Source organism: Lithobates pipiens, unplaced genomic scaffold (genome assembly GCF_037356315.1).
Source record: "Lithobates pipiens isolate NorthernLeopardFrog02 unplaced genomic scaffold, aLitPip1_a1.2 Scaffold_8, whole genome shotgun sequence".
Taxonomy (NCBI): Eukaryota; Metazoa; Chordata; class Amphibia; order Anura; family Ranidae; genus Lithobates; species Lithobates pipiens.
In genome coordinates, this window is record NW_027507903.1 from 115,029,948 (window position 1) to 115,055,988 (window position 26,041).

Here is a 26,041-nt window from a genome sequence, read left to right on the forward strand (position 1 = left end):
CTTCAGCCCCGGACCATTTTGCTGGCCAAAGACCAGACCACTTTTTGCAATTCGGCACTGCGTCGCTTTAACTGGCAATTGCGCAGTCATGCGACGTGGCTCCCAAACAAAATTGACGTCCTTTTTTCCCCCACAAATAGAGCTTTCTTTTGGTGGTATTGGATTACCCCTGCGGTTTTTATTTTTTGCGCTATAAACAAAAATAGAGCAACAATTTTGAACAAAACCCATTATTTTTTACTATTTGTTATAATAAATATCCCCCAAAAATATATATAAAATTTTTTTTTCCCTCAGTTTAGGCCGATACGTATTCTTCTATATATTTTTGGTAAAAAAAATCGCAATAAGCGATTATTGATTGGTTTGCGCAAAAGTTATAGCGTTTACAAAATAGGGGATCGTTTTATAGCATTTTTATTAATAATTATTTTTACTAGTAATGGCGGCGATCAGCGATTTTTTTATTGTGACTACGACATTATGGCGGACACATCGGACATTTTTGACACATTTTTGGGACCATTGTCATTTATACAGCAGTGATTCCTGTGTAAATGACACTGGCAGTGAAGGGGTTAACCAGGGGTGGCAGTGTAGGGGTTAAGTGTTCCTAGGGGCGTGCTACTAACTGTGGAGGGCTGGGCTTTCATTTGGTGAACACTGATCTTTGCTCCAATCACATGGAGCAGAGATCAGCATCACTTGTTGCTAGGCAGAACGGGGAGATACTGTTTACAACGGCATCTCCCAGTTCAGCCACCCGTGAGACCCGGCGCATCACGGTAAACGGCCACTCGTCGCGGCGACCATTTGACGGAGCGATCACTTGTAAACAAACCGGCGTCATGTTATGATGCCGGTTCCTCCCTCCCCTCTGTGTACCGATCGGTACAGCAGAGGGGGAAGAGATCAGTGTCAGCAGCACTGTGGGCTTCATCTGCAGTGCCCACATCGCTGCTCGCGGAAAATTAACCTCTCAATTCCCTGCCAATACCCTGCAATAGTCTGCAATACCCAATACTCTGCCAATACCCTGCCAATACTCTGCAATAGCTGCCAATACTCTGCCATTTTTTTATTTATTTCAGGCTTCCCAGCCTAGAGGTGAGATGCGGGGTCTTATTGACCCCATATCTCACTGTAAAGAGGACCTGTCATGCCATATTCCTATTACAAGGGATGTTTACATTCCTTGTAATAGGAATAAAAATGTCAAACTAAAATAAAGTAAAATGAACAATAAAAAAAATAATAATAATTTCCAGCACCCCTGTTCCCATGTGCTCGCGTGCAGAAGCGAACACATACGTAAGTCCCGCCCACATATGAAAACGGAGTTCTAACCACACGTGTGAGGTATTGCTGCGAACGTTAGAGCGAGAGCAATCATTTTGGCCCTAGACCTCCTCTGTAACACAAAACATGTAACCAGTAAAAAAAAAAAAATGTAAAGCGTCACCTATGGGGATTTTTAATTAGCGACGTTTGGCGCCTTTCCACGAGCGTGTGCAATTTTGAAGAGTGACATTTTAGGTATCTATTTACTCAGCGTAACTTCATCTTTCACATTATGCAAAAACATTGGCCTAACTTTACTGTTTTTTTTTTTTAAGCACAAAACTGTTATTTTTTTCCAAAAAAAACGCGTTAGAAAAATTGCTGCGCAAATACCGTGCGTGATAAAAAGTTGCAATGACCACCATTGTATTCTCTAGGGTCTTTGCTAAAAAAACAATGTTAGGGGTTCTATGTAATTTTCTAGCAAATAAATGATGATTTTTACATGTAGGAGAGAAATGTCAGAATTGGCCTGGGTGCTCCAGAATGCCTGATGGTGCTCCCTGCATGTTGGGCCTCTGTATGTGGCCAGGCTGTGTAAAAGTCCTACACGTGGTATCGCCATACTCGGGAGTAATAGCAGAATGTGTTTTGGGGTGTAATTTGTGGTATGCATATGCTGTGTGTGAGAAATAACCTGATAATATGACAGTTTTGTGAAAAAAAAATCATTAATTTGATTTTGAAAAGAACTGTAGGAAAAAAATGACAACTTCAAAAAACTCATCATGCCTCTTACTAAATTCATTGGAATGTCTTCTTTCCAAAAAGGGGTCATTTGTGGGGTATTTGTACTTTTCTGGCATGTTAGGGTCTCAAGAAAAATTTGTTAGGCCGTCAGTACTTCAGGTGTGATCAATTTTCAGATATTGGCACCATAGCTTGTGGACTCTATAATTTTCACAAAGACCAAATAATATCCACCAATTTGTACTTATTTTTACCAAAGATATGTATAGTATATATGTAGTAGTATAAATTTTGGCCAAAATGTATGAAGAAAAATTACTAATCTGCTAAATTTTATAACCGAAACGAAGAAAAATTCATTTTTTTTTACATAATTTTCTTTTTTTTCTTTTATAGCACAAAAAATATAAAACCCAGCGGCGATTAAATACCACCAAAAGAAAGCTCTATTTGTGTGAAAAAAGGAAAAAATTCCATATGGGTACATGACTGAGTAATTGTCATTCAAAATGTGAGAGCACCGAAAGCTGAAAATTGGTCTGGTTATTAAGTGCCCAGTGGTCAAGTGGTTAAGCCGATGTGTATTCGACATATTTTTGGTATAAAAAAAAATCGCAATAAGTGTATGTTGATTGGTTTGTGCAAAAGTTATAGCGTCTACAAAATGGAGGATAGATTTGTGTTTTTTTTTTTTTTTTTTTTCCTCAGGACTCCGACATTGCGGACAGATCGGACACTTTTGACTTTTTTTTTACCAAGGGGTTAAATGTGTTCCCTAGGTGTGTTCTAACTGTAGGGGGGATGGGACCGACTAGGGGACAAAAGTTATAGCGTCTAAAAAATAGGGGATATGTTTATGACATTTTTATTACATTTTTAACTAGTAATGGCGGTGATCTGTGACTTTTAGGGGGACTGCGGCAGACAGATCAGATACTTTTTTGGGACCATTGACATTTATACAGAGATCAGAGCCAAAAATGGCCACTGATTACTGTATAAAATGCCACTGACAGGGAAGGGGTTAACACTAGGTAGTGTATCTAACTGGGGGCTGGGATGACTGGAGGAGGAGAGAGATCGCTGTTCCTAATCACTAGCAACAGCAGATCTTTCTGTCAGAATGGGGATCTCTGTTTACGTTGACAGAGCCCCGTTCTGGCTCTCGTTCCCGCAACGACGGCGGCTGGCCGGCAAGTGGTTAAAGAGAACCTATTGCCAAATAAAATCAGACTTTTTCTCCCCATGGTGCTAACATTTTGAGCACACGTGTATGCTGGTTCCTGCTCATGAAAACATCAATTGCGAACACGTTACATATCGCCACGCACATCAGAGGGAAAAATTCTAGCATGGGAGCTCCTCCTGTAATGCTAAACTGATGACCTATAAAGGCTTTTAAAGCTTTGTCTATGGAAAATATAGGGTACTAAAGTTTGTCACCATTTCATGGGCGTGTACAATTTTAAGGTTTAACATGTTGGGTATCTTTTCGGCTCAACCTAATCATTGGATAATTTATTGTGTAATGTGTGCCATAAAATACATTTTTTGTTTATTTTTTTACCTTTGCGCTAATATGTAAAGAAATTGGAACTATCATTATTTTATTGTCTAGGGTGTCTGCTTTTAGAAAATATATAATTTTGGAGTTTTCATGAAATCTTCAGGGTTGAAATGATTAAAACGGTTGTATAGTTAATTTGTAATGTAGGTAAAAAGAATATCTCCTAAACCTGTACGGTTAAGGAGATATTCCCCTCGCAATGCGCCGCTGACTGCATGTGCGCCGGGGATTCTCGGCTGAAAGTCCAGCAGACGCCACACCCTGCCGGGAAGAAAACTCCTGTGCACATGCTTCCGCCCGGGTCATGGAACAGAAACAGCTCTCCTCAAGATTTGGGATGACGCCCTCGAAGCAGCAGATGATGGAGAGCCGTGTCTCCTCGTACTGCTAGACCTAAGTGCAGCGTTTGATACAGTAGATCACAATACTCTACTCGTCCGCCTCACAGAAGTAGCCGGAGTCCAAGACATAGATCTCCATTGGTTCGCGTCCTTCCTAGGAAATCGGTCACAGACAGTGAAACTAGGAAAATTCCTCTCCGAAACTCAGGCAGTCACCTGCGGAGTCCCTCAAGGCTCTCCGTTGTCACCCGTTCTCTTCAACATTTACATTCGCCCACTCCTTCAAATCATCAGATGCTCAGATCTCTGCTTCCACTCTTACGCTGACGACACGCAACTTTATTTCCGGATCAATGGAAAAAAAGATCACCAACAACAACTTGAAAACTGCCTCAAATCAATAGAGGACTGGATGACCACCAACTCCCTCCAGCTGAACCAATCAAAGACAGAGCTTCTTATCTTACACCCAAATCATAAGCCTGCAACCAAAACCTCCTGGTCTCCACCAACCGTCTTTGGGCAGACTATCTCCCCAAAGACCAAAGCGAAGAGTCTCTGGGTTATTTTAGACGCACAAATGTCAATGGATGCGCAAATGGGATCTGTAGTCAGTCGATCTCACCATCTGCTGCGCATGCTTCGCAGACTCATCCCTTTTATCCCAAAGAATGACAAAGCAGTGGTAGTTGGAACAATCATTAATTCACGACTGGACTACGCAAACTCGCTTTACATAGGATTACCACAATATCAACTTGCGCGATTACAACTGATCCAAAACACGGCGGCAAGGCTGATAACAGGAAAAAAAACCCTGGGAATCCATTTCTCCTTCACTGAGGAGCTTACATTGGCTAACCGTAAAAAATCGGATCACGTTCAAGACCCTTTGCCTCACCCACAAATGCGTGCATAGAGAAGCTCCGCAATACCCAATGGAGAAAATAAATCATTACACACCAAACCGCAGTCTTCGATCAGCCAACAAAAACCTCCTCCTCGTGCCCAAAGCCCGGTATAAATCCAAGGGTGATCGGAGATTCGCTGTCCAAGGGCCTCGGCTATGGAATGCTCTACCAATCAACATCCGCCTGGAAGAAAATCACCTGGCTTTTAGGAAAAAACTCAAGACCTTCCTCTTTTAGCAGATGATCAAAGCTCGCCACAGCTCCTAGAGGCGATTCAGTTCGCATTGTGCGCTATATAAGTATTTCATTCATTCATTCATTCATGCACGAGAGTGACGACTTTGCGGCTCCGGCCACTCACAGCGCCAGAGCCGCGATACCCGGAAGACACGCTGAGGGAACATGTCAGCTCCCTTGGCGTGGTCCGAGTGAGATGCCGGCGCCTCCTTCTAAGGTAAGTATTTCATAATGAGCTGGTATTCAGCGCATACTAGCTCAGGTGTAGTAAAAAACGAAAATAAAATAAATTACTCCCGCTTTAACCGTGTGCAAAAACTGCTTTCCTTTTTTAAACTGTAGAAGGGTAAATGTAAGGTAATGTAAAACTAGCTATTTTACCAGATACATTTCTTCTCTTTAGATCTCCCTCGTACCAACATATGTAGGTCTGTAAGTCTGGCAACCTCTGGCACGGTTATGTACAGACCCTTAGGCCCATGTAACAGTAGTGATGATGTCAATTGCTGCAACAAGTTGGCAACAGGATCGCTTGGAAAGCAAAGGAACGACTTGCCTGATTCTCTATACCAGTGATGGCGAACATTGGCACCCCAGATGTTTTGGAACTACATTTCCCATGATGCTCAACTACACTGCAAAGTGCATGAGCATCATGGGAAATGTAGTTCCAAAACATCTGGGGTGCCAAGGTTTGCCATCACTGCTCTATACTGTCTGTCGCTGCTCACTTGCTGGACCTTGTAAAGCTTTACTCCAACGCTGTTCCTTGCCAACTAGCGAGAATCGGCAGCGTTTTAGAAGGAAAAACAAGTATATGAGGTGAACAGTTTTCGTGATCCTGTTGCAAGTGAAACGATTGCTAATGTGTCACAGGCTGCACTTTGCTTATTACTTGGCAGTATTCACTCCCAGAGCAGAAGTGAAGGCAATAGAAGCTGGCCGTGTTGCATTATGAAGGGCTTATTTTAAAGAGACAATTTTACATATAGTGAATTTCATTTTAAACTTCAGCTTAATCTTAGCTAAGAGGTTGGAGTTTTCATAAATGCTTTTATCTAAGTTCAGCATTAACTGATGAATTTGGGTTTTCTGTAGGGTTGCAATGATACTGTTTTTACCGGCGAGTATCTATACTTGTACACAAGTACTTGCCAATACAAAGTACCAATTTGCAATTTGAGCCCATACAAAATGAATAGGAATAGGAATCACACCACATTCGTAATGCGATTTGAGCCCATTTATTTTGTGTAGGCAAATCGCAAAGGTATCAGAGCATTTTCACAAATACAAGTACTCATGCAAATGCTTAGTATCAATACCATTACTGGTATTGGTGCAACCCTGATCTGCTGTATGTAAACTTTGAGACTGGAATGAAGAAAAAACAAATGTTTGGCAGGGAAAACTGCCCCTATACATCGATGTGAGCTGCATCGTTGCTGCTTAGCTTTAGGCCGCGTACAGACGGGCGGACTGTCTGGCCAACTAAGTCCGTCAGACAATCCGACAGACAGTCCGTCCTACTTTTGAATGAACGGACTTGACCACACACGATGAACAGACAGTCCGCTGAAAGCTTGCGCAATGACGTGTACAGCACGTACGACGGGACTAGAAATACGGCGTCCAATACACTGCAATGCAACCTTCGGCCGTGTAAATCCTTTCTGAGCATGCGCCATACTTAGTCCGTCCAACTTGCCTACTCACGAGCGGACTGTCCGCTGAAACCAAAGTTGGACGGACAATATTACGGAAATTCCGAAAGACTTAGTCCGCCAGGCTGTCCGCTGAAAAAGTCCGCTGAAGCCCACACACGAGCGGACTGTCCGCTGAAACACGTTTCAGCAGACCAAGAACGTCAGAAAGTCCGCCCGTGTGTACGCAGCCTTAGTTAGAGGAACTGAATTCTGGAAATAGTGGTAAAAAAAAAGGCTGACATAGGTCAAATGACTATATATATATATATATATATATATATATATATATATATATATATATATATTCGTGGTTTGAAAATAGAAATAATGATACCTTTTCTCTGTTTGCTTATAGGTGCCCCAGTGTGTGTGCTTTATAAATAAAATGCCGTTCTATACCTTATTTCAGAGTGCTGCTTGGTTCTCACATGACTGCTGCACCTCTCCTTCAATCTGACAGCTACAGTGGCAGGGATAGAAAATCCCCTCCAGATGCCAGTCGGGAGTGTAGGAGGAGAGAGGCGGCCAGTCATGTGAGTGGCAATCTGAAATAAGGTATAGAATGGCAGTTTATTTATAAGGGGCGCACACACACTGGGGCATCTATCAATAACACTGGGAATTGTATGAAAATGTAAAAGTAATTTCTGCAACAGAAGGGAACGGATGGGCATTGTTACAAGCGCAAAGAGAGTTAGGCAGAGAGGACGACAGAGGAGAGCTGCAGATGATGAAAGCACGTAAACTGACCACAGTGTCAGGGCTCAGCAGCCATGGTAAATCGTGGTCGGTTAACGGGGAGGAGGGCAGGACCAGTGGCCTCCCCAGCCCCCCCGTTATTACTTACCTAAGCCCCTCTCTCTACAGCAATTGCCACGAATGTCTAAGCTGTCCAGGACACTCCTCTTGATTGGCTGAGAGACAGCAGTGGCGCCATTGGCTCCTGCGGCTGTCATTCAGTCATCCAATTGGGGGGAGAGAGGGGGTGGGGCCCTGTGTCTGAATGGACACACGGAGCTGTGACTTGGCTCCAGTGCTGGTAAGTATAACATGTTTGTTTGTTTAACCACTTGCCGCCCGCCCTATAACAAAATGACGGCAGCAAAGTGGTTTCAAAATCCTGACCGGACGTTATATGACGGGATCAGGATTTTGAGCCGCTGCGCGCCCCCGGGGGCGCGCATCGTGGCGATCGTTCTTGCGGGGTGTCAGTCTGACACCCTGCAACTACGATCTTGGTAAAGAGTCTCAGACGGAGACTCTTTACCACGTAATCAGCCATGTCCAATCATGGCTGATCACAGTGTAAATAGGAAGAGCCGGTGATCGGCTTTTCCTCACTCGCGTCTGTCAGACGCGAGTAGAGGATAGCCGATCGGCTGCTCCTCTGACAGGGGGGGGGTCTGTGCTGATCGATTATCAGCGCAGCCCCCTCCCGAGGATGCCCACACTGGACCGCCAGGGACGCCACCAGACCACCAGAGATGCCCAGGACAAGGTATGCCACCCTAGACCACCGAGGGTTCCAGTTAGTGCCACAATGGATGCCAATTGGTGCCCATAATGGATGCCAATCAGTGCCCACAATGGGCATCCCTGATTGGCATGCATTATTGTTTGGCACTGATAGGGGGCATTGTATTATAATATACTGTACTAATGGATGCCAATCAGTTCCCATCTGTGCCGCCTATCAGTGCCCATCCATGCCACCTATCAGTGCCCATCCATGCCCATCTGTGCCGCCTACCTATGCCATCTGTGCCGCCTATCCATGCCCATCCGTGCCAGCTATCAGTGCCAATTTGTGCCACCTATCAGTGCCCATCCGTGTCGCCCATCAGTGCCACATATGTGTCCATCAATGCCACCTTATCAGTGCCACTTCATTGGTGCCACCTCATCGGTGCCCATCAGTGCCGCCTTATCATTGCCCATCAGTGTAACCCCATCAGTGAAGGAGAAAACTTACTTATTTACAAAGTTTTGAAACTGAAACAAAAAAAACATATTTTTTTCAACATTTTCTGTATTTTTTTATTTGTTTAGCAAAAAATAAAAACCGCAGAGGTGATCAAATGCCACCAAAAGAAAGCTTTATTTGTGGGAAACACTTAAGGGCTGGGTTCTCTCTAATGGCCCGTATACACAATCTGAAAATCAGACGAAAAATATAATGGGATCGTTGGTACAGAGCTTTCGAGAGCCGATCAAGACAGTTCATCCGATTTATTATTTTGTCAGACATGCACGGAAATTTATCTCATACGATACCAGATCATATGATTTTCGTTTTAATCAGTGCAGTTGTCATCTGAAAATACAATAAAAATACACAACACATGACATCACTACTGATATATATATATTTCTTATTCTGTCATACATGAATTTTCGTAATTTTAGTAAACTCTTCAGGTTCGATATACAACTAGCATGCAAAAATGGACGATCTGTTGTCCGATTTTCGGATTGTATGTACAGGACATTAGGCTCCACTTGGGACCAGAGCCCAAGGAAATGACAAGCAAGGAAAAATGCTTGGTCTCTAGGGCAGGAAATGAGCTTGGCTAATGGAGGAAGCAAACTCTGATCTATTACCCTGAAGGATGGCTTCTCTGGAGGTGTTTGGAATCAAGGCTGAGGAGCAAGGTCATTGTTGATCAATACGCCATTTAAAGAATAATTCCCTGCATAGGCATTTTATATAGAGTAACATGAGTTCAGCTTGAAGCCATGTAACTTTGTATATGCCATACCTGGCCGATCCCCCTGGTAGCTGGAAATTGATGTGTGCCAATCAGAGAATACTTTTGCATTTATTCAGAAAATACAACACATTCTCTAAATGACGCTTGTGCTGAGCAGCTGACCTATGTTACAGTGCAGGAGAACAGCAACTCAGGGCTGGAACCGGAAGCAAGTGAACACTCAAGTAGTGGTGTCTACTCAATGTACAGACAGCAGCACCAGGGACTTATCACACTGATCAGATGTCCCTAGTGTTTTATTTTATTTTATTTTATTTATTTTTACTTTAAATTAACAGCGCACATGTAAGCATTGCCATATTACAATTATGAAAGTACCTCTTTCTTGCCTGGAATTAAAAAACTGCTACTCCCCTTCAAGGCAGCCAAGATTACATTGTTACTACAGAGAGTATTTACACGAAACAGAAAATTCAAGGGACCAAAATTGCTGCTCAGTATACATAGATCATTTTATACAATTAACTACAGTGTTTATAATTCATGACACATATTGATAACTGTTTAATTCATCTTTCACGTGAATATGTAAATGGGAAAAGAATAGCATGTCTCCTTTAACACTGTTTAAAATGAGTGGATTTTTTCCATTTGTTTGCCATCTATATATTTATAGCATGTAACCTTGTGCAATGCACACACATCCTGTTTTACAAGATTTAAGAAGTTTGCATTTCATATGCAATTAGCATCAAGCGTTGAATATTCACTGCACTGTTTATGTAGAGCAGGTAAAAATATAACAAATGTTGCCTTGGATTTTCAGATTAATTTTCATAAGCACATATTAGAAAAGAACCCCAACCCCCATCTCTTATCTCAAGGACAATCAAGTTGCCAGCTTCTGTGTTCACTTGGCAAGGATTCAGAGGTTGGAAAGTGAAACACACGGGGTATTATCCATCGTCCAGCTGGCTGCCAGAAATCCATGATCTTTTATTAACTTTTTGAGCGCTTAGAAAGAGCACGGCTTTGACTGAGCTGTGGTAAGAGAATCAAGTCGTTTAAGCCATCTGACCTGGACTTATATTTAGCAGTATAGTCCCGTAGACGCACCAAACCTCAGCATTTCAAATCTCAGATGGTCAGGTTTTGGGTTTGAAGCAAAAACGTGAATATTGTTTCTTAGTTTATTTTGTAAATAAAAATAGCTCAATTAAGTTAGGTAGGATAAAGAGTGAGGGCCTCTTGATCTAAAGGGCTCAAACCATAGGGAGCACCAGCCCGATTGTATAGTAAAAAGTAGAAAAAATATGTGGGAAATGGTCTTTTTAAAAGGTGGTTCCCATAGGTATTTGAAAAAATATCACATGAGTACATATACATTTATTTGAAGATAAAAACACTTTTTATTTCTGTATGCAAAATATCATTTAAAAAAAAAATAAGGGCAACTATATGACCATATGCATAAACACATATACGTGTATCAAGCATGATGTAACATGTGTCGCACGGAAATTTTTTATGTACTCGTGATATATTTTCAAATACCTATGGGCACAATTTTTTAAAATGCCCATTTCTCATATAATATATTTTCTGCTTTTGTAGCTCAAATCTAATTACTACACCTGGTGCAAAAATCCAGTTGACAGCTTAATGGCACTTTCACACTGAGGCGTGGGGGCGTCTGCGGTAAAGTGCCGCTAGTTTTAGCGGTGCTTTACTGTAGTTTGAGACGCTTTTCAGTCACTAGTGGGGTGCTTTTAACCCTCTGCTAGCAGCCTTATAAAGGGTTAAAAGCGCATGCAGGCGCTTCTCTGGCGCTGCCCATTGATTTCAATGGGCAGGGGCGCTTTAGGATAGGTGTATCCGCTGCTCCTAAAGTGCTTCGATTCCGCTTGCAGGACTTTTTTTTTTTAACGTTGCGCAAGCACATCGCTCCAGTGTGAAAGTCCAAGTGACTGGAGAGGCGCTTTGCTGGCACCTCAGTGCAAAAGTAGCCTTAAAGTTGTTGTAAAGGTGTTTGTTTTTGTTTTTTTCTTATTGCATTCTTTGCATTAAAGGAGAAGTTCACCCCTCAGTGCTTGGCCTTCCCTCATTACGGTATAGGATTACAAATGTTTACCATTGTTTACTATACATTTATTGTACAGTGCTCAGTATTTTCAGAGACCACTTTTTGTATACTGTATTTTGGCGTATAACATGCCGACGTATAACACGCACCCCAAGTTTAGGAGGGAATTTTAAAGAAAAAAACTTTTAGGAGGGAAGTTTAAGGAAAAAAAGTACTTTTAAATTCCCATTAATGCAGCCTTGTCAGTCATTTGCAGCCTTGCATTGCAGCCTTGTCAGTGTCTTTTGCAGGCTTGCCATTTAAAATTGGTGCCGCTGAGAGAGTGGATGTCCTGTGTAGCTCGGCGGTGCTCAGTAGCTCTCGGCTATTTTCAGCTATTTTCGCCCGTTCTCCGTGGTTGTCGGGTTTGCAAAAGCTGCCGAGTGTGGCCGAAAATAGCCGAAAGAACAGCAGAGAAGCTGACAATCAGCGGGGGATCGGTGTATAACACTCGCCCATGATTTTCCCCAGATTTTAAGAGGAAAAAAGTGCGTGTTATACACCGATAAATACGGTATTTTATCCAGTCGGAAGCCTTTTATGTTTTTTTTTCATTTTTTTTTTTTGCAGTACTTTTTCTAATAAATTTTTTTTTTGGTAGCCCAAGTTGGTGTATTCTTTGCTGTTTCTTTGCGTTATGGTGACACCTACCTTTAATTGAGGGTTAGAGAGGGTGTGTGTGTGTGTGTGTGTGTACTCCCTTAACCATTTAATATATTTCTCTGCATAGTATACATTGCATGCTTCATTGTCCATATGAGTTTTCTTCTCACATATAGAGCTTTCTTTTGGTGGTATTTGATCACCTCTGCAGTTTTTATTTTTTGCTAAACAAATAAAAAAAGACCAAATTTAGGAAAAAAACTTTTTTTTTCATGTTATAAAATTCTGTAAATAGGTAAGTTTTCTCCACTGCTTGGCACTGATGAGGGGGCACTGATAGGCGGTACTGGGTACTTATGGGTGACACTGATGGCACTGATTGACATCACTGATTAGGAGGCACTGGCAGGTGTTGCTGGTGGGCACACATTCCCATCAGGGATGGCATCTGTGGGGGGGGGGGGAGGCTGTGCTGATAAACAATCAGCGCAGACCTCCCCTGTCAGATAAGCAGCCGATATGCTCTCCTCTACTCTGTCAGAGGTGAGTGAGGAAAAGCAGATAAATGTCTCTTCCTGTTTACATTGTGATCAGCTGTGATTTGACACAGCTGATTACGTGGTAGAGTCTGTTAGAGACTCTTTGCCTAAATCAGAGTTGCGGTCTGTCAGATGGGCATACCACAACAATGATCGCCGCAATGAGTACCCCCCGGGGTGCACAGTGGCTTGTTATCCTGACCACGTCATAGGATGTCTGGTCAGGATAACACAACCACTTTGCTGATGTCCTTTTTCTATATGGCATGCGGCAAGTGGTTAATATTTTCCAACCAGCATGTTTATCTGTACTGACTGACAAATCTTCATGCAGCACTCTCGGACCTTCTGGACCAAGTTCTGTGACAAAGGTTGCAGGAGTTGTACTCCAATGTTTTTACAGTTCCCAAACTAAAAGTGAGCATCTGCTCCATCATGAATATCAAGGTCCTAAATATCTTTAAGATGGACCTCGCTCAGGGTCCTTTATTTTACATTATTTGTGTTTGTTTGCACCTAAGCGCAGTTTATTCCCAATTCCTCGCTCAGGGTCAGCTAGCCAAAAATCCACCTCAGAAACAAACAGGTGCCAGCCAAGCTCGCAGCCAATGCATATATGAAAGAAAAGTCTGGATGACTGTTGACTGAAAAGCTACCTTTTTTATTTAGAAAAATTGTATCTAAATGGGTAAAAACATTAAAAAATGTAAGCAGCGGAGGAGTGGGGTAAATCTCAAATGCGTTTTGCTCTTAAGCTGGCCATGGAGTGATTTTTTTGCTCTATTCCTCGTTCAGCACAGTCAGTGTTAATGGGGGAATCCCTTCCGCTAAGCCATTGTGTTTTCCTGGTGGGGGAAGCCGGCCATTGCTGGGAGAACACTGATATAACAGCCACTAACAATTGCATTTAAAATCTGACAGGCTGCTTGATTAATTAATTAATTGCTTGATTAATCGATCAACTTTGGTACCTTCACCATGCCCATAAATTGTTTGAATCTCAGCCAGTTCCTGCTGGACTCGTCTATGGACAGATTTAGTCTTTATTCAGCCCCAAAAATTTTGCATGAAATCCACCAGGTCTGTCATGGCCTCCCTCCATCAGAGAGACTTTCTAACTTCTCTGAACATCCTACATGCATGTCCCTATTTATCCAGCTCTTCAACGCTTCCTTCATTTTGTTGTGGGCCCCCAAGCCCATACAACTTGTAGCTTGTTTGGCCATATTTTGCTTGGTGCGAGGAAATAAGGTTTCATCCCAGGAAATACTTTGAGACAAATCCTTAATTTTTAAGGGGGGGGGGGGGGGGCAGGGGATACTTGTTTACAACAGGTTTATGCTCCCACTTCCGCTTGGATCACCTACCCCTCCCTCTCCCACAACCTTCTGTGGCATGTCACGGAATTCGGAAGCCTGCCAGACCATTCATAAAGGGCAGTGCGACTCATGCATGCACAGTATGCAGCCAGCGGTGAATGCCACAAGCAATCACAGCTTACTGCCCACAGTTAATATGCCGGTACCAGTGAAGAATCGTTCTGGTTGAGGATGTTGCTGAAAACCATGACAAGTGTCTGTTTGTTTATTAAGTCAGCAGCTAGTTTTTGTTGCAGCTGACTTTTTTTTAATTTTGACACATTTGACTAATGCTCTTTAAGTACCACAATTGACCTGCAGCACATCACAACACACAGAGCTGTAGCATGCTTTGTGTTTCTCTGTGGGGATGTTGGTGTACCATTCAAAATGAATGACACTGCAGTGCACGGACAAATATATTGTACGTAACAGTAGCACATTGGTGTGAATAGGCTATTAAAGTGTAACTATACTTCCCTTCGCTCCACCACTGCAGTGTCCAGAGCTTCCTGGCAGCCACTGCCCCCCTTCATTTTCTCTTCTTGGTGCTGACGTTTTCATTGGCCAGGCCGGAATCGCGTCACTCTTGTGCATGCATCAGAGTTCATTTAATGTGCAGCTTAGTACACAATGTGAAGAAGCAGGTCACTTTTAAACACTTTCGAACACTTTAAAGTGTTTGTAAAGCCTATTTTTTTCTTTTGCCTGCTCTGTGCAATAGAATTGCATCGAGTGGCCCCTTACCTCCTCTCCTGGAGTCCCCGATGCTCTTGGCTCCTCCTAGTCTCTGGATGCCCCCTTAGCAAACCAGCTGCTGTAGGGACACTCGTGGGCCTGCTCCTTAGCTGGACTGTGTGCATTCATACACAACACAGTCGAGAGAAGTAAGTGCTGTACCAGTCACCAAACTTGGTGTGAACGAGCCCTCAAATGTCTTAAAACTTGTTAAATCAAAAGGACAGCAGACTGAGGTTACAGTAAGGCTACTTTCACACTGGGGTAGCGGTAAAGCGCAGCTAGTTTTAGCAGTGCTTTACCGTTGTTTTAGCAGCACTTTTCGGCTGCTAGCGGGGTGATTTTACTCCCTGCTAGCGGCCAAAGAAAGGGTCAAAAGCATCCACGTTGCAGTGCTGCTGAACTGCTTTGCAGGCGCTTCATCAGCGCTGCCCATTCATGTCAGTAGGCAGAGCATTTTGGGAGGAGTGTATACACTCCTCCCCAAACTGCCCCAAAGATGCTGCTTGCAGAACTTTTTTTCTTGTCCCGCAAGCGCAATGCCCCAGTGTGAAAGCACTTGGGCTTTTTACACTTGGGAAGCATGAGAGGTGCTTTACAGCCACTATTTTATGTGCTAAAATGCTTGAAAAGCACCTCAGTGCCCGTTCACACTACCGCGACTTGTCAGGCGACTTAGCCGCCTGACAAGTCGCGCTCCGTTCTGTACTATGGAACCGTTCTAATAGGAGCGACTCAAGTCGCTCCGACTTAGAAAAAGGTTCCTGTAGTATTTTCGGGGCGACTTCAGGCGACTTGCATTGACTTCTATACAGAAGTCATTTTGCAAGTCGCCGCTGAAGTCGTGTGCAGGTCGCGTCTGTGAGATGCGCTGCAAGTCGCGTCGCCCCTGTGTGAACGGGCACTTAGTGTGAAAGGAGTTTAAATATTTATTGTTAAAAAAATTAATTTACAATGGATTTTACATTTTATTACAAGTGGGTGTTAACATTTCCAAATGGGACATATGGGGAATGTCATACATCATTAAAATAAACTCAAAGACCTCATGCACACTGCTGCTGGTAAACGGACGTTTAGGAGCAGTTGGGTGTTTTTTTTTTTTTTGTTTTTTTTTTGCCCCTGAACTCTCCTGTTATCAGTACATGTACAGTGCCTTGCGAAAGTATTCGCCCCCCTTGAACTTTTCAACCTTTTGCCACATTTCAGGCTTCAAACATAAAGATATAAAATTTTAATTTTTTGTGAAGAATCACCAACAAGTGGGAATTGTGAAGTGGAACGAAATCTATTGGCTATTTTAAACTTTTTTAGCAAATAAAAAACTGAAAAGTGGTGCGTGCAAAATTATTCGGCCCCCTTGCATTAATACTTTGTAGAGCCACCTTTTGCTGCGATTACAGCTGCAAGTCGCTTGGGGTATGTCTCCTATCAGTTTTGCACATCAAGAGACTGAAATTCTTGCCCATTCTTCCTTGCAAAACAGCTCGAGCTCAGTGAGGTTGGATGGAGAGCGTTTGTGAACAGCAGTTTTCAGCTCTTTCCACAGATTCTCGATTGGATTCAGGTCTGGACTTTGACTTGGCCATTCTAACACCTGGATACGTTTATTTGTGAACCATTCCTTTGTAGATTTTGCTGTATGTTTGGGATCATTGTCTTGTTGGAAGATAAATCTCCGTCCCAGTTTCAGGTCTTTTGCAGACTCCAACAGGTTTTCATCCAGAATGGTCCTGTATTTGGCTGCATCCATCTTCCCCTCAATTTTAACCATCTTCCCTGTCCCTGCTGAAGAAAAGCAGGCCCAAACCATGATGCTGCCACCACCATGTTTGACAGTGTGTTGAGGGTGATGAGCTGTGTTGCTTATACTTACTTTCGCAAGGCACTGTACACAGGGTAGTTTCTAGGCAGTTGGGTTTAGAAGCATTTTTTTAAACTAAAAAAAAATGGGTTCAGAGGCATTTGAAACGGCAAATGCCTGCAACAGTTTGTATATGCAGTAACTCACGTTTAGCCATGTTTTTTGTTTAGACGTTTTCAATGGAGATACATTTTTACTATTTAGGAGAAAAAAAAACTTCTAAACGCAAACGCAGCAAAGCGGATGTTTTTTTATGGTCTGTTATTATCCGTCAAGTTATATCATTCAGCAAAGGTTTTAAAACGTCCTGTGTATATTAAGCCAAATGCATTTATTATATTGCCATTTACAAATTCTTAGATGATGTGGCTGCACGTGTTCTTTTTAGGCTTTCTATTTTCGTCTGGTGATCTAGCCAGTAAGTCTGTTGGTATCTAAATCCGCTAGTACATTTGACCCTTTCCCCAGACTGACAATGCTGCTGTCCAAAGGTCTCTGTTGCTCCTTCATCCAGTGTATAGGCACTCTAATACAGGAGATGTTACAACAAAAAACGAATGCAGCCACTACATCCAAGAAATAGCTTCCAATATCTTTACGTTTTTGGTTTTGGGTTTAATATCGCTTTAAGTTCTGACTGCACATTAAATGTATTCTTTCCCGCAAATTTGTGAGAGATGTCTGCTGTCCACCCACTGTGAATAATCACAGATTTTCTCTTCAGGCCCCCAAACGGCACATGTAGCAGTGCTTTAGGGAAATGGTTGGCCTGAATAGAAGCGCTGCAGTATGGCGTCATGGGAGAACCCCCCCCCCCCCCGAATGTGGGAAGGTAGCGTCTTTCTCTGTGTACAAATAACTGTGTAAATACTGTCAGACAAGGCCATAGCCATAAGTGTTACATTCCTTTGAAGAAAAAAAAAGATTCTTTGGTTTGCAGTAATAAAAAAAAAAAAAAAAAAGGAAAAATAGGACACCTTAAGCAATACTTAAGATGGTTGCTATGGAAACATTGGGTTTTGACAAGCTAATAATCTTTTAAGCAGCCCACAGATACATTCTAAAAATATCATGGCAACATGAAGTAAACAGGTAGTGTGTGTTGGAATGTTGGCTATTACTATGTTTGTTTTTTTTTTGTTTTTTTGCAGACTTTTTTTTATTTTTTACATGCTCTAGCCTGGGAACAAGGTTACAAAGCCAGTGGGGGGCTTAGCTGGTTAAACATATCTGGTTGCTATTGGCAGCATAAGAGGTGGCACACCTAATTTGCAGTTTCTTTTCAAAATTGCACTTGGCACTTTACTCTTTTTGTAAAATGTTTGCTTATGTGTCTGTGTTGTGCAGTTTCAACATAATTGTTGTTTGTGTGTGTGTGTGTGTCGGGGCTGTTCTTTGCTAAATAAGTGTTGTGCATGATCACTCTTTCTATGCCAGCCCTTCATTAGCAGATTACAGCTCAGCAATCAAGGCATCAGTGGGGTTGTGCCTGCATGCGCATCTAATCTACAGAAGGTGGTAGCAGGCAGCTGCAGAGGATGCTGCAATGCAGGGCGGATGGGAAGTCATGGGGGGGTTGGCTTTAGTATAGGTATCAGTGCTAGAGAGAGAAATAGCACAGGCTGCTGTAGATGTGTTACTATTCAGTACTGTAAAAAGAGCACAGGAAAAGAATACATAACTGTAGGTTAGATTTATGCAACTTGTCATTTTATTATTGTGTATGTATTAGATGCTTCCCATGTTACATTAGTTTTAGGACGCTCATCTGACATTGTACATTAATACAGCTACTTATTTGAATATCCATGCGTATGGCAAATACACTTCTATTTCTGATAGTCTGCATTTGTTAATGCTCAATAGGTTTTTTGTTTTTGCAATGGGACATTAATCCGAGTGCACAGAGAAATATTCTCAGCCTAAGTTCTGTCCATATATATTGTAATATACATTTTTCTTTCACAACCATATGTTCAAGTTAATTTGCAATATTTGATCCATTATCTTTTTCGTTGCAATCACATTTTGAAGGATACCGGAAATGATTTTTATAGTCACTTTTGACAGATGCCAAACTAAACATCCCACTTAAAGCATTCATTGCTGTTACATTGGCTGTATGCCTAAGGATGCCTAAGGATTTGTGGCAAAATAGACACTCTTCATCAGCTTGGGTACCTTCCAGGTGGTACAATGAGGGACCTTCAAACTCGCACCATGTCTTTTTACTTAACAATACAGGGTAGGTTGTGGGACAAAGTTGAATAAAAATAAAAAGAACATACAATTCTGACACCAGCCATATTGTAATTTAATGTTCTCAAAAATTACCTTTTCCCTTTTAAATCTGCAGCTCTGTAATTTTCTGTAAAATGCAATATGGCTTCCTGATTTTTTTCTGTACACCGATCTACATAACACCCCCCAGAAATGTAATTCCCGGCTTGTTTGGCTTACTGATTTTCCCAGAAGTCCTGATTTGGGGCCCCCCTGCAACAAAAATGACATTTTTAGTGAAATACTCCCAAAGAGAAATCCCATCTAAAGGGATGCAGACCCTTCCCTCTTACATCATTAGAACCCTGCAATTGCAACAGCTGATTGAGAATGATAAAATCAGTCTCATTATATTTATTTTGCATATGGACACAGCTATTTCTTCAGAACAACAAAAGGTAGGAATCTGCAACAAAGTTTGTTAGAATCCCTGCAATGTGCATAGATCACCCAGAGGGGATTTTTTTTTCTCAACAAAAGTGGAGTTATGTTTTAATTATTGTATAATGAGGACAACCTGTGAGGACATAAATATGGATTTGACATGTGCAGGCCCAGGGACTGTCATCCTGATTCTGGCTTCATTATCTGATCTGAAACTAGTGTAGAGCCACAACAGTCTCCTGAAATGTTTGAGATCCCATCCTACAGGCTTAGTCCAGGTCAGGGTACCACTAGACTAAAGCTGTGATCTGTATTATAGCCTCACCAGAGCCTGTACCCTATTAAAAACACATTGCTGCCCTTGGATTTTCCCTTCTAAGATAATGTAATGTAGTACCAGATTTTGCTATCCATCATTGGAGAATTTTATTGGAAGAAAATTCATGGGCAGCGTGTGTAATCCCTACATGTTCCTACACAGATGAGTCCTAAATCATTGGATGAGGCACCCTTTTTTTTTCCCCCTCAGGTTTTTTATTTTTTTTTTTGATGGCCATATACTGAGATTTTCTGAAGTGATGAGACAGATTCATGTGTCATACACAACAATTGAGTAGTACATGCTTTCATAGTGTTTTATCACAGTAAACTTTCTTTGCAGTATAATTTTCCATCATGCAGGACTGAGTAATTTATCCCAACAGTCTGAGAAAGACAGCACTTAGAAATAGCATTCCCTGACTGCAGTGGACTAGAGTTGCCATAGAAACTTTAGTTGTAGTTGACATGCCACAATTTCAGTGTGGAAGGTTTACTGCCTATGCAAGTTACATGTTTCTTTAATGTGACTGTAGGATAAATCACGTGTGAAGTCTGATTTGCTAGTCCTTCCATTTTCCTCAGAGCACCATCAACATTTAACATTAGAGAAATAGTCAAAGTCTCGCACTGGTTGTCTATTAAATCAACACCTAAATCTATGAGCCTTGAAACCAGAGAAAAAACAGACATCCCACCCAATACAGTGATCATTTCACATACGATCAAGAAAGTGATTGCATAGTGTGTGAAACACTCACTGAATTGGGTGACGTATCTGTCTTTTGGTTTTATGGGTCATGAATTTAAATGAAAAGTCAACCTATATAGCACGTCCCAAAAGATACCTTTTTAATATTGCTTTGTAACACTATGAGGGCTATTTTTAATGAAAACTATTAAAATACTTGCTGGAGCTCCATCTGAGAATTCCAGTGCATATGCAGTAAAGGAATTACCTGAGGAAACCAGCACTTTTGGATAGACAATGACACTTCCTAGTCCTGAAAATACATTTGTGGTGTGTGGTGGTGGTGGGGGATCCATGTAAATGGCAGGATCACAAGGTAATTATTACATAAGGCTAATTTGAAAGTGCTGCTAAAAGAAACCGTTTATGTACACTAATTATGGTAACCTTACAAGAGTTTTTATTTTTGCCAGTTAATTACTATTTTTTTTAAATGGAAAAAACAGTCCAAAGCTTTGACTATTGCTGTAATGGTAAGAAAATGTAGATATACATATAGTCTTTATAGATCATGGTTTTTGTTAACAGTGTAAACATAAGTATGATGGGTGTGAAGGATAATTTGATGCAATGAAAGTGTTTCCCTTTTCATTAATTTTTTTTCTGAAGACCATCCGTGCTGAAAAGTTGTAAATAGCTTAGACAAAATTGTCTTTCTTCTTTTTAATCTTTTCTGTTATCTGCATTCTTATTTGCTTTTCTTTTTCTTTCTGCACCTTGTCCTTTTCTTCCCACTGGTCTATCACTGCCTCTCCGCTAACCCCTCTAACCATAGCTGGGTTTGTCAAGTCGCCTATGTCAGAAACTAAACTAACAGGGGATGCCTTTGAACTTTACTGTGATGTGGCGGGGATCCCCACACCGGAGATCCAATGGTGGTATGCTGAAGTCAACCGGGTTGAGTCTTTCAAACAGCTATGGGACGGTGCACGGAAGCGCCGGGTCTTTATAAATACAGCCTATGGCACAAATGGGGTGAGTGTGCTGAGAATAACACGTCTGACACTGGAAGATTCTGGCACTTATGAGTGCCGGGCAAGCAACGACGCCCGACGGAATGACTTGAGACAAAACCCATCCATAACTTGGATCCGAGCCCAGGCCACCGTAAGCGTCTTGCAGAGTGAGTCCACCCTTCTCCCGTATCGTAGTGGATTTTTAGTAGCTAGATGAGATATCTAGTAAATCTGTGTGCCCCGTTTTTCCTCACCAACCCACCACCTGAGATCCTTGATAAACCATCTTGTTGTCTCGTCTTTTTTGACCCTTCGGTTCTTCCACCATACGTAGCCCTAGATGCTTCCTTCAACCACTACTTTCTTGTTTTAGGAATCGGAGAAGTCGAACCTCGATGCCATGGCAAACATTCTCCAATTTTTGTGTATCTGTCTTTTGTAGGTTCCATTCTTCTTTTAGTATGCTTTTTGTAGATTTTTTTTTTTTTTTTGTGCATTGTCTTTACATCCTAGATATACCTCATCTTTCTTTTAGCCTGAAGTACAGCTCCTCAAATTTTCCACGTTCCAGTAGCAGTACATTTGTTTTCTGTGTCTCGTGTTTTTGTGAATCAGGAGTATTTACAGCATTTAACTTGCCTTGTTCTGTTGCGTTTTTAATTCTAGTCTTCTTTCTTGGCTATTATTTCAAATCTTGTCGGCTGTGGTTCTGTGTATCTGCAGTCTAGAGGTCAATGAGTTCTGAAAGTGATAACTGTACTTTGGGGACTGTCTATCTCTTCTTTTTTTTTTTTTTTTCTTTTCTCTGGCAATGTAATCCATATCTGTTAATTTACTATTGGTCTGCATTTTGGAACCGTACCAGTTTATCACCATTTCATTTAAAAGCTATTCTTGGAAGATATGTCTTATTGTTGCTTTCAGTGTTTTTGAGTGGTGGGATTCTGAGCTTATTGTCCTTTTGCGTGTGAAATCTGCAGCAGCTGAAATGGTTTTAAAAGGCAAATGAAGAAATACGATTGGCTTTGCTGCCTTGTATTTTACAGGGCAAATCTCCCTGTGTGTAAATTGTTTCAAGGGCCTGCCCCCCCACTATAATGCAACAGATTGTATTCCCTTCTCATCTTGAGCTCTGCAGAAAGGTGACTGCTGAACTCTGGAGTACGCTGCAGGAACAAGTGGCCAGAATATTAAGCAGCTTTGTTCTGTGATTTGGCAGCTTGTTCTGTGTTTATATCCTGAAGCACTGTATGCCAGACAACCACCAGCACTTCTTGCGTGGTTAGAACTGAGGCTCAGGCTTGTGCCCAAAGCTGATCGGCTAAGCAAAGCCTTCTGGCTACACGCCTTGTGTACACATACCAGGATCTTTAAGTATTCCCTTGTAAGGCTGATTTATTCTGTATGCTGTCATCTCTCTACATTCTGGAGCACTACCAATTTACACACAGTAAAGCCAACACAATGATTATTTTGGATATGCAGTTTTCTATGACATTTCTTAATATGAACAAATACTTTAGTTGGTTTACAATTCAGGAATATGCACAGATATATTAACTCTTATTTAAAAAAAAATAATAATCTGGCATCTAAAATTTTCAATAGTGGTTTGGCTAAAAGTAACAGTATGGCCTAACATATGATAGTCTATCCCTAGCATTAAAGTGGAACTAAACCCTCATATCCTTTACAGCCAAGAAGGCTGCCATCTGGGCCTCTGTTTGATTTGAAGTTGCCATGGTGCTGCAGACATGATAACATCAGACAAACCGTTTACCACTGATGGGCGCTGAAAATGGTCAACTTCTATTCATTTATGTAAAACCTTTGTTCCAGATGGGAAATTTTTTTTTGCTCCAACTGCTTATAGAGTGTTAACTGGAATTGGGCTTTTAATTGTGAAGTCCATTTAAATCATGGTTGCTCAACCTGTGGCCCTCCAGCTGTTGTGGAACTACAAGTCCCGTCATGCCTCTGCCTATGGGCATCATGCTTCTAACGTTCAGCCTCGCAATGCCTCACTGGATTGGTGGTTCTGCAATAGCTGGGGGGCCACAGGTTGAGCACCCATTAAATTTACTGGTCCATTTGACACTACCCTCTTCAGTAATTTCCAATGCTGATGTGCAAGGGTAGCTACATTATTCCTCAATAGATACAGTGGAGGAGTGAATGCAGCATGTGTTTAAAGAGGAAGTAAACCCTGCTGAGTTTACTTCCTCTTTCATTCCCTGCAAAGGCAAAGCATAATGGACTACTATGCATCGCATAGTAGCCCATTATGTGTCACTTACCTGACACAGGAGCAAGCGAAGTCGCCGCTGTCCCCTGTAGTCCGCCGCATCCATCTTGTTGGTGGGGTCTCGCAGCTCCGCCGCTGTTATTCGGCGAAGCCGCGATGACGTCACTTCCCCGCATGCGCACAGAAGCCGACACGCACAGCAGCTCCGTCAATAAGAATGCCGCGCTCAGTGCGCCTGCGCGCCGCTGTCTACGGTGCATGCGCCGTAGACAGCGGTGCCCGTTTTCGGGCAAATATCTCCTAAACCATATAGGTTTAGGAGATATTGCTTGGACCTACAGGTAAGCCTTAATCTAGGCTTACCTGTAGGTCAAAGTGGTTTGTAAGGGTTTACAACCACTTTAAAGGGTAATTCAACTTTCACGAACACAATATAGTATATACAATTGTTAGACAAGCCGTGTTTTAATTTTAATGTTGGTAAAAAATTACCTTTCCTTTTTCAGTCTGCAATACTGCAGTTTTCTGTAATTTTTTTTCTAAAAAATAGCTGCTTGATGTACAGAACACATCCAAAGATGTCATTGCCTGCTTGTGTGATTGGCTCACTGATTTTAGAAGTCTACACCAAGATAAATATCAAATTTTAGGCATTCTCTGCAAAATAAGTTTATTTTTTATTTTTATTTTTGGTTAAGATCCTCTCCAAGAGTTAATCACTTCTATTAGCTGCATTAGCTGATTAATAAACCCTCTCGTTCAAAATCTGCATGTGATCAGTCTATTGTAACCAAGCTTTTTGCTCTCAAAAGCGAAGTTACTCTTTAGGCTGGGTTCACACTGCCACATGGAGGGGCTCACAGCAGGGGTCTGGTGCATCCTTGTTTACTGTTTCAGGTCCGATTTTAGTCTGAATTTTTGCCTGAGTTTGGACCTGAAATGGACCAGAAGATGCACAGGACTCCCGAGCAATCAAAGTTCTTGGTGTTCGAGCTGGCGGCAGACTGCTGCAGCATTGAGGTAAGCACCCCCCCCCCCCCCAAACTTGTTTTAAGAAGTGTTTTTTAAGAATTTCTGCCTTAGTTTAGAACATTGTTTCAAATACCCTACAGAAATATGCACACACTATTTAAAATTGATTTAACACAAACTATAAAAAATATTCAGAAGCTTCAAATTCCGTAGACAACCAGATGGATTCATGTACAAATAAATGCACACAAATGCTCATTCAGCTCTCGAACTATATATTAAATGGGGTGTAGGTTGCGCTATGGAATCTTAGAATTAAAGATGAAAAACTGAGTACAAAGTAAAGGTAAGAGCAGCCTCTATTAATTTCCACCCAAATGGGTGGAAAGATACGAAAACAAAGAGAGGGAATAGATATGGCGCTATACCGGTAAGTACGGACTCTCAGTATACTGGCAAATAAAATGCGGACTTAAATGTGTTATGTTGTGTTAGTGAACCTCATATGAGTGGGGGCACATATAATTTTCAGCGTGCTGGTTGATTTAGCATAAAAACATGTATTGTATATATTTCTCAGCGTGCTGGTTAATAAAAGCCAGAGCCACAAAATATCACAAAAATCGCAAAGTCACAAAATAATCATAAAATAAAGGTCATAATATCACAGGACCTAGTGACCCTATTATGAAATGCTTATCACTGTATCAAGGCAGTATATGGTTATTAATAAAGTGCATGTGCAAATAAATGCTTATGTGCCTTAAAAAAGGAAGGTAAAGCTGAGAGTAAAACTAGATGTGATAACTGGTGCAAAAACCGTGTGTGTTATACTGGTATGCAAAAATAAAATACATGAATAAAAGTAAAAAGTGAATAATCTAATATTTAGTCCAATGTGATGCTATATAATAGGCATAGACATACCATAAAAATGCAATAAAAAATGATATAATGTAAAAATAAAATTAAAAAATAGGAATATAAAAATGTGTAAAAAGATGCAGGTGAATTGTGAACAATAAACGTGATAAAACAAGTCTCTAGTGAGTGACGGAATATTCCGCAGGTGAAAAAAGGAGGGGGGTGATGGTTTCCAGCGGTGTTCTTCGCATTCGGTGGCTATTAGTGTATTATATTATTATGCTCTCACCGGAAAAAGGACCCCATCCGGGGTGGATCAACCTTCACAATATTAGCTATTGTGCCGCTCTCTGGCTTCCTTCAGCTGTGAAAGTTAGGGATCCCTCGTTCCTCCGTGAGTGCGGTGTGCCACGTTTATATAAGGTAGAGAAGAGGCACATCCATAGTGTGATACTGTTTTAAAACTTTGTATTTATTGCAGCAAATAGGTTAAAACTACTTACAAACAGGCTGATTAAAATTGCGGTAGTGCATACAACTTTA

The 26,041-nt window shown here is 41.6% G+C and overlaps 1 protein-coding gene across 2 annotated transcripts in view; it reads left to right on the forward strand.

Moving 5' to 3' along the window:
- The window catches only part of NPTN (neuroplastin), a 124,231-nt gene that overhangs the window by 20,840 nt on the left and 77,350 nt on the right, over positions 1–26,041 (forward strand). The window contains exon 2 of one of the 2 annotated variants that reach the window (XM_077473779.1): positions 21,237–21,584. The exons of the other annotated variant lie outside the window; for it this stretch is intronic. Coding sequence (XP_077329905.1) covers positions 21,237–21,584 — 348 coding nt within the window. The remainder of the gene's footprint in view (positions 1–21,236; positions 21,585–26,041) is intronic. 2 annotated transcript variants of the gene reach the window in all.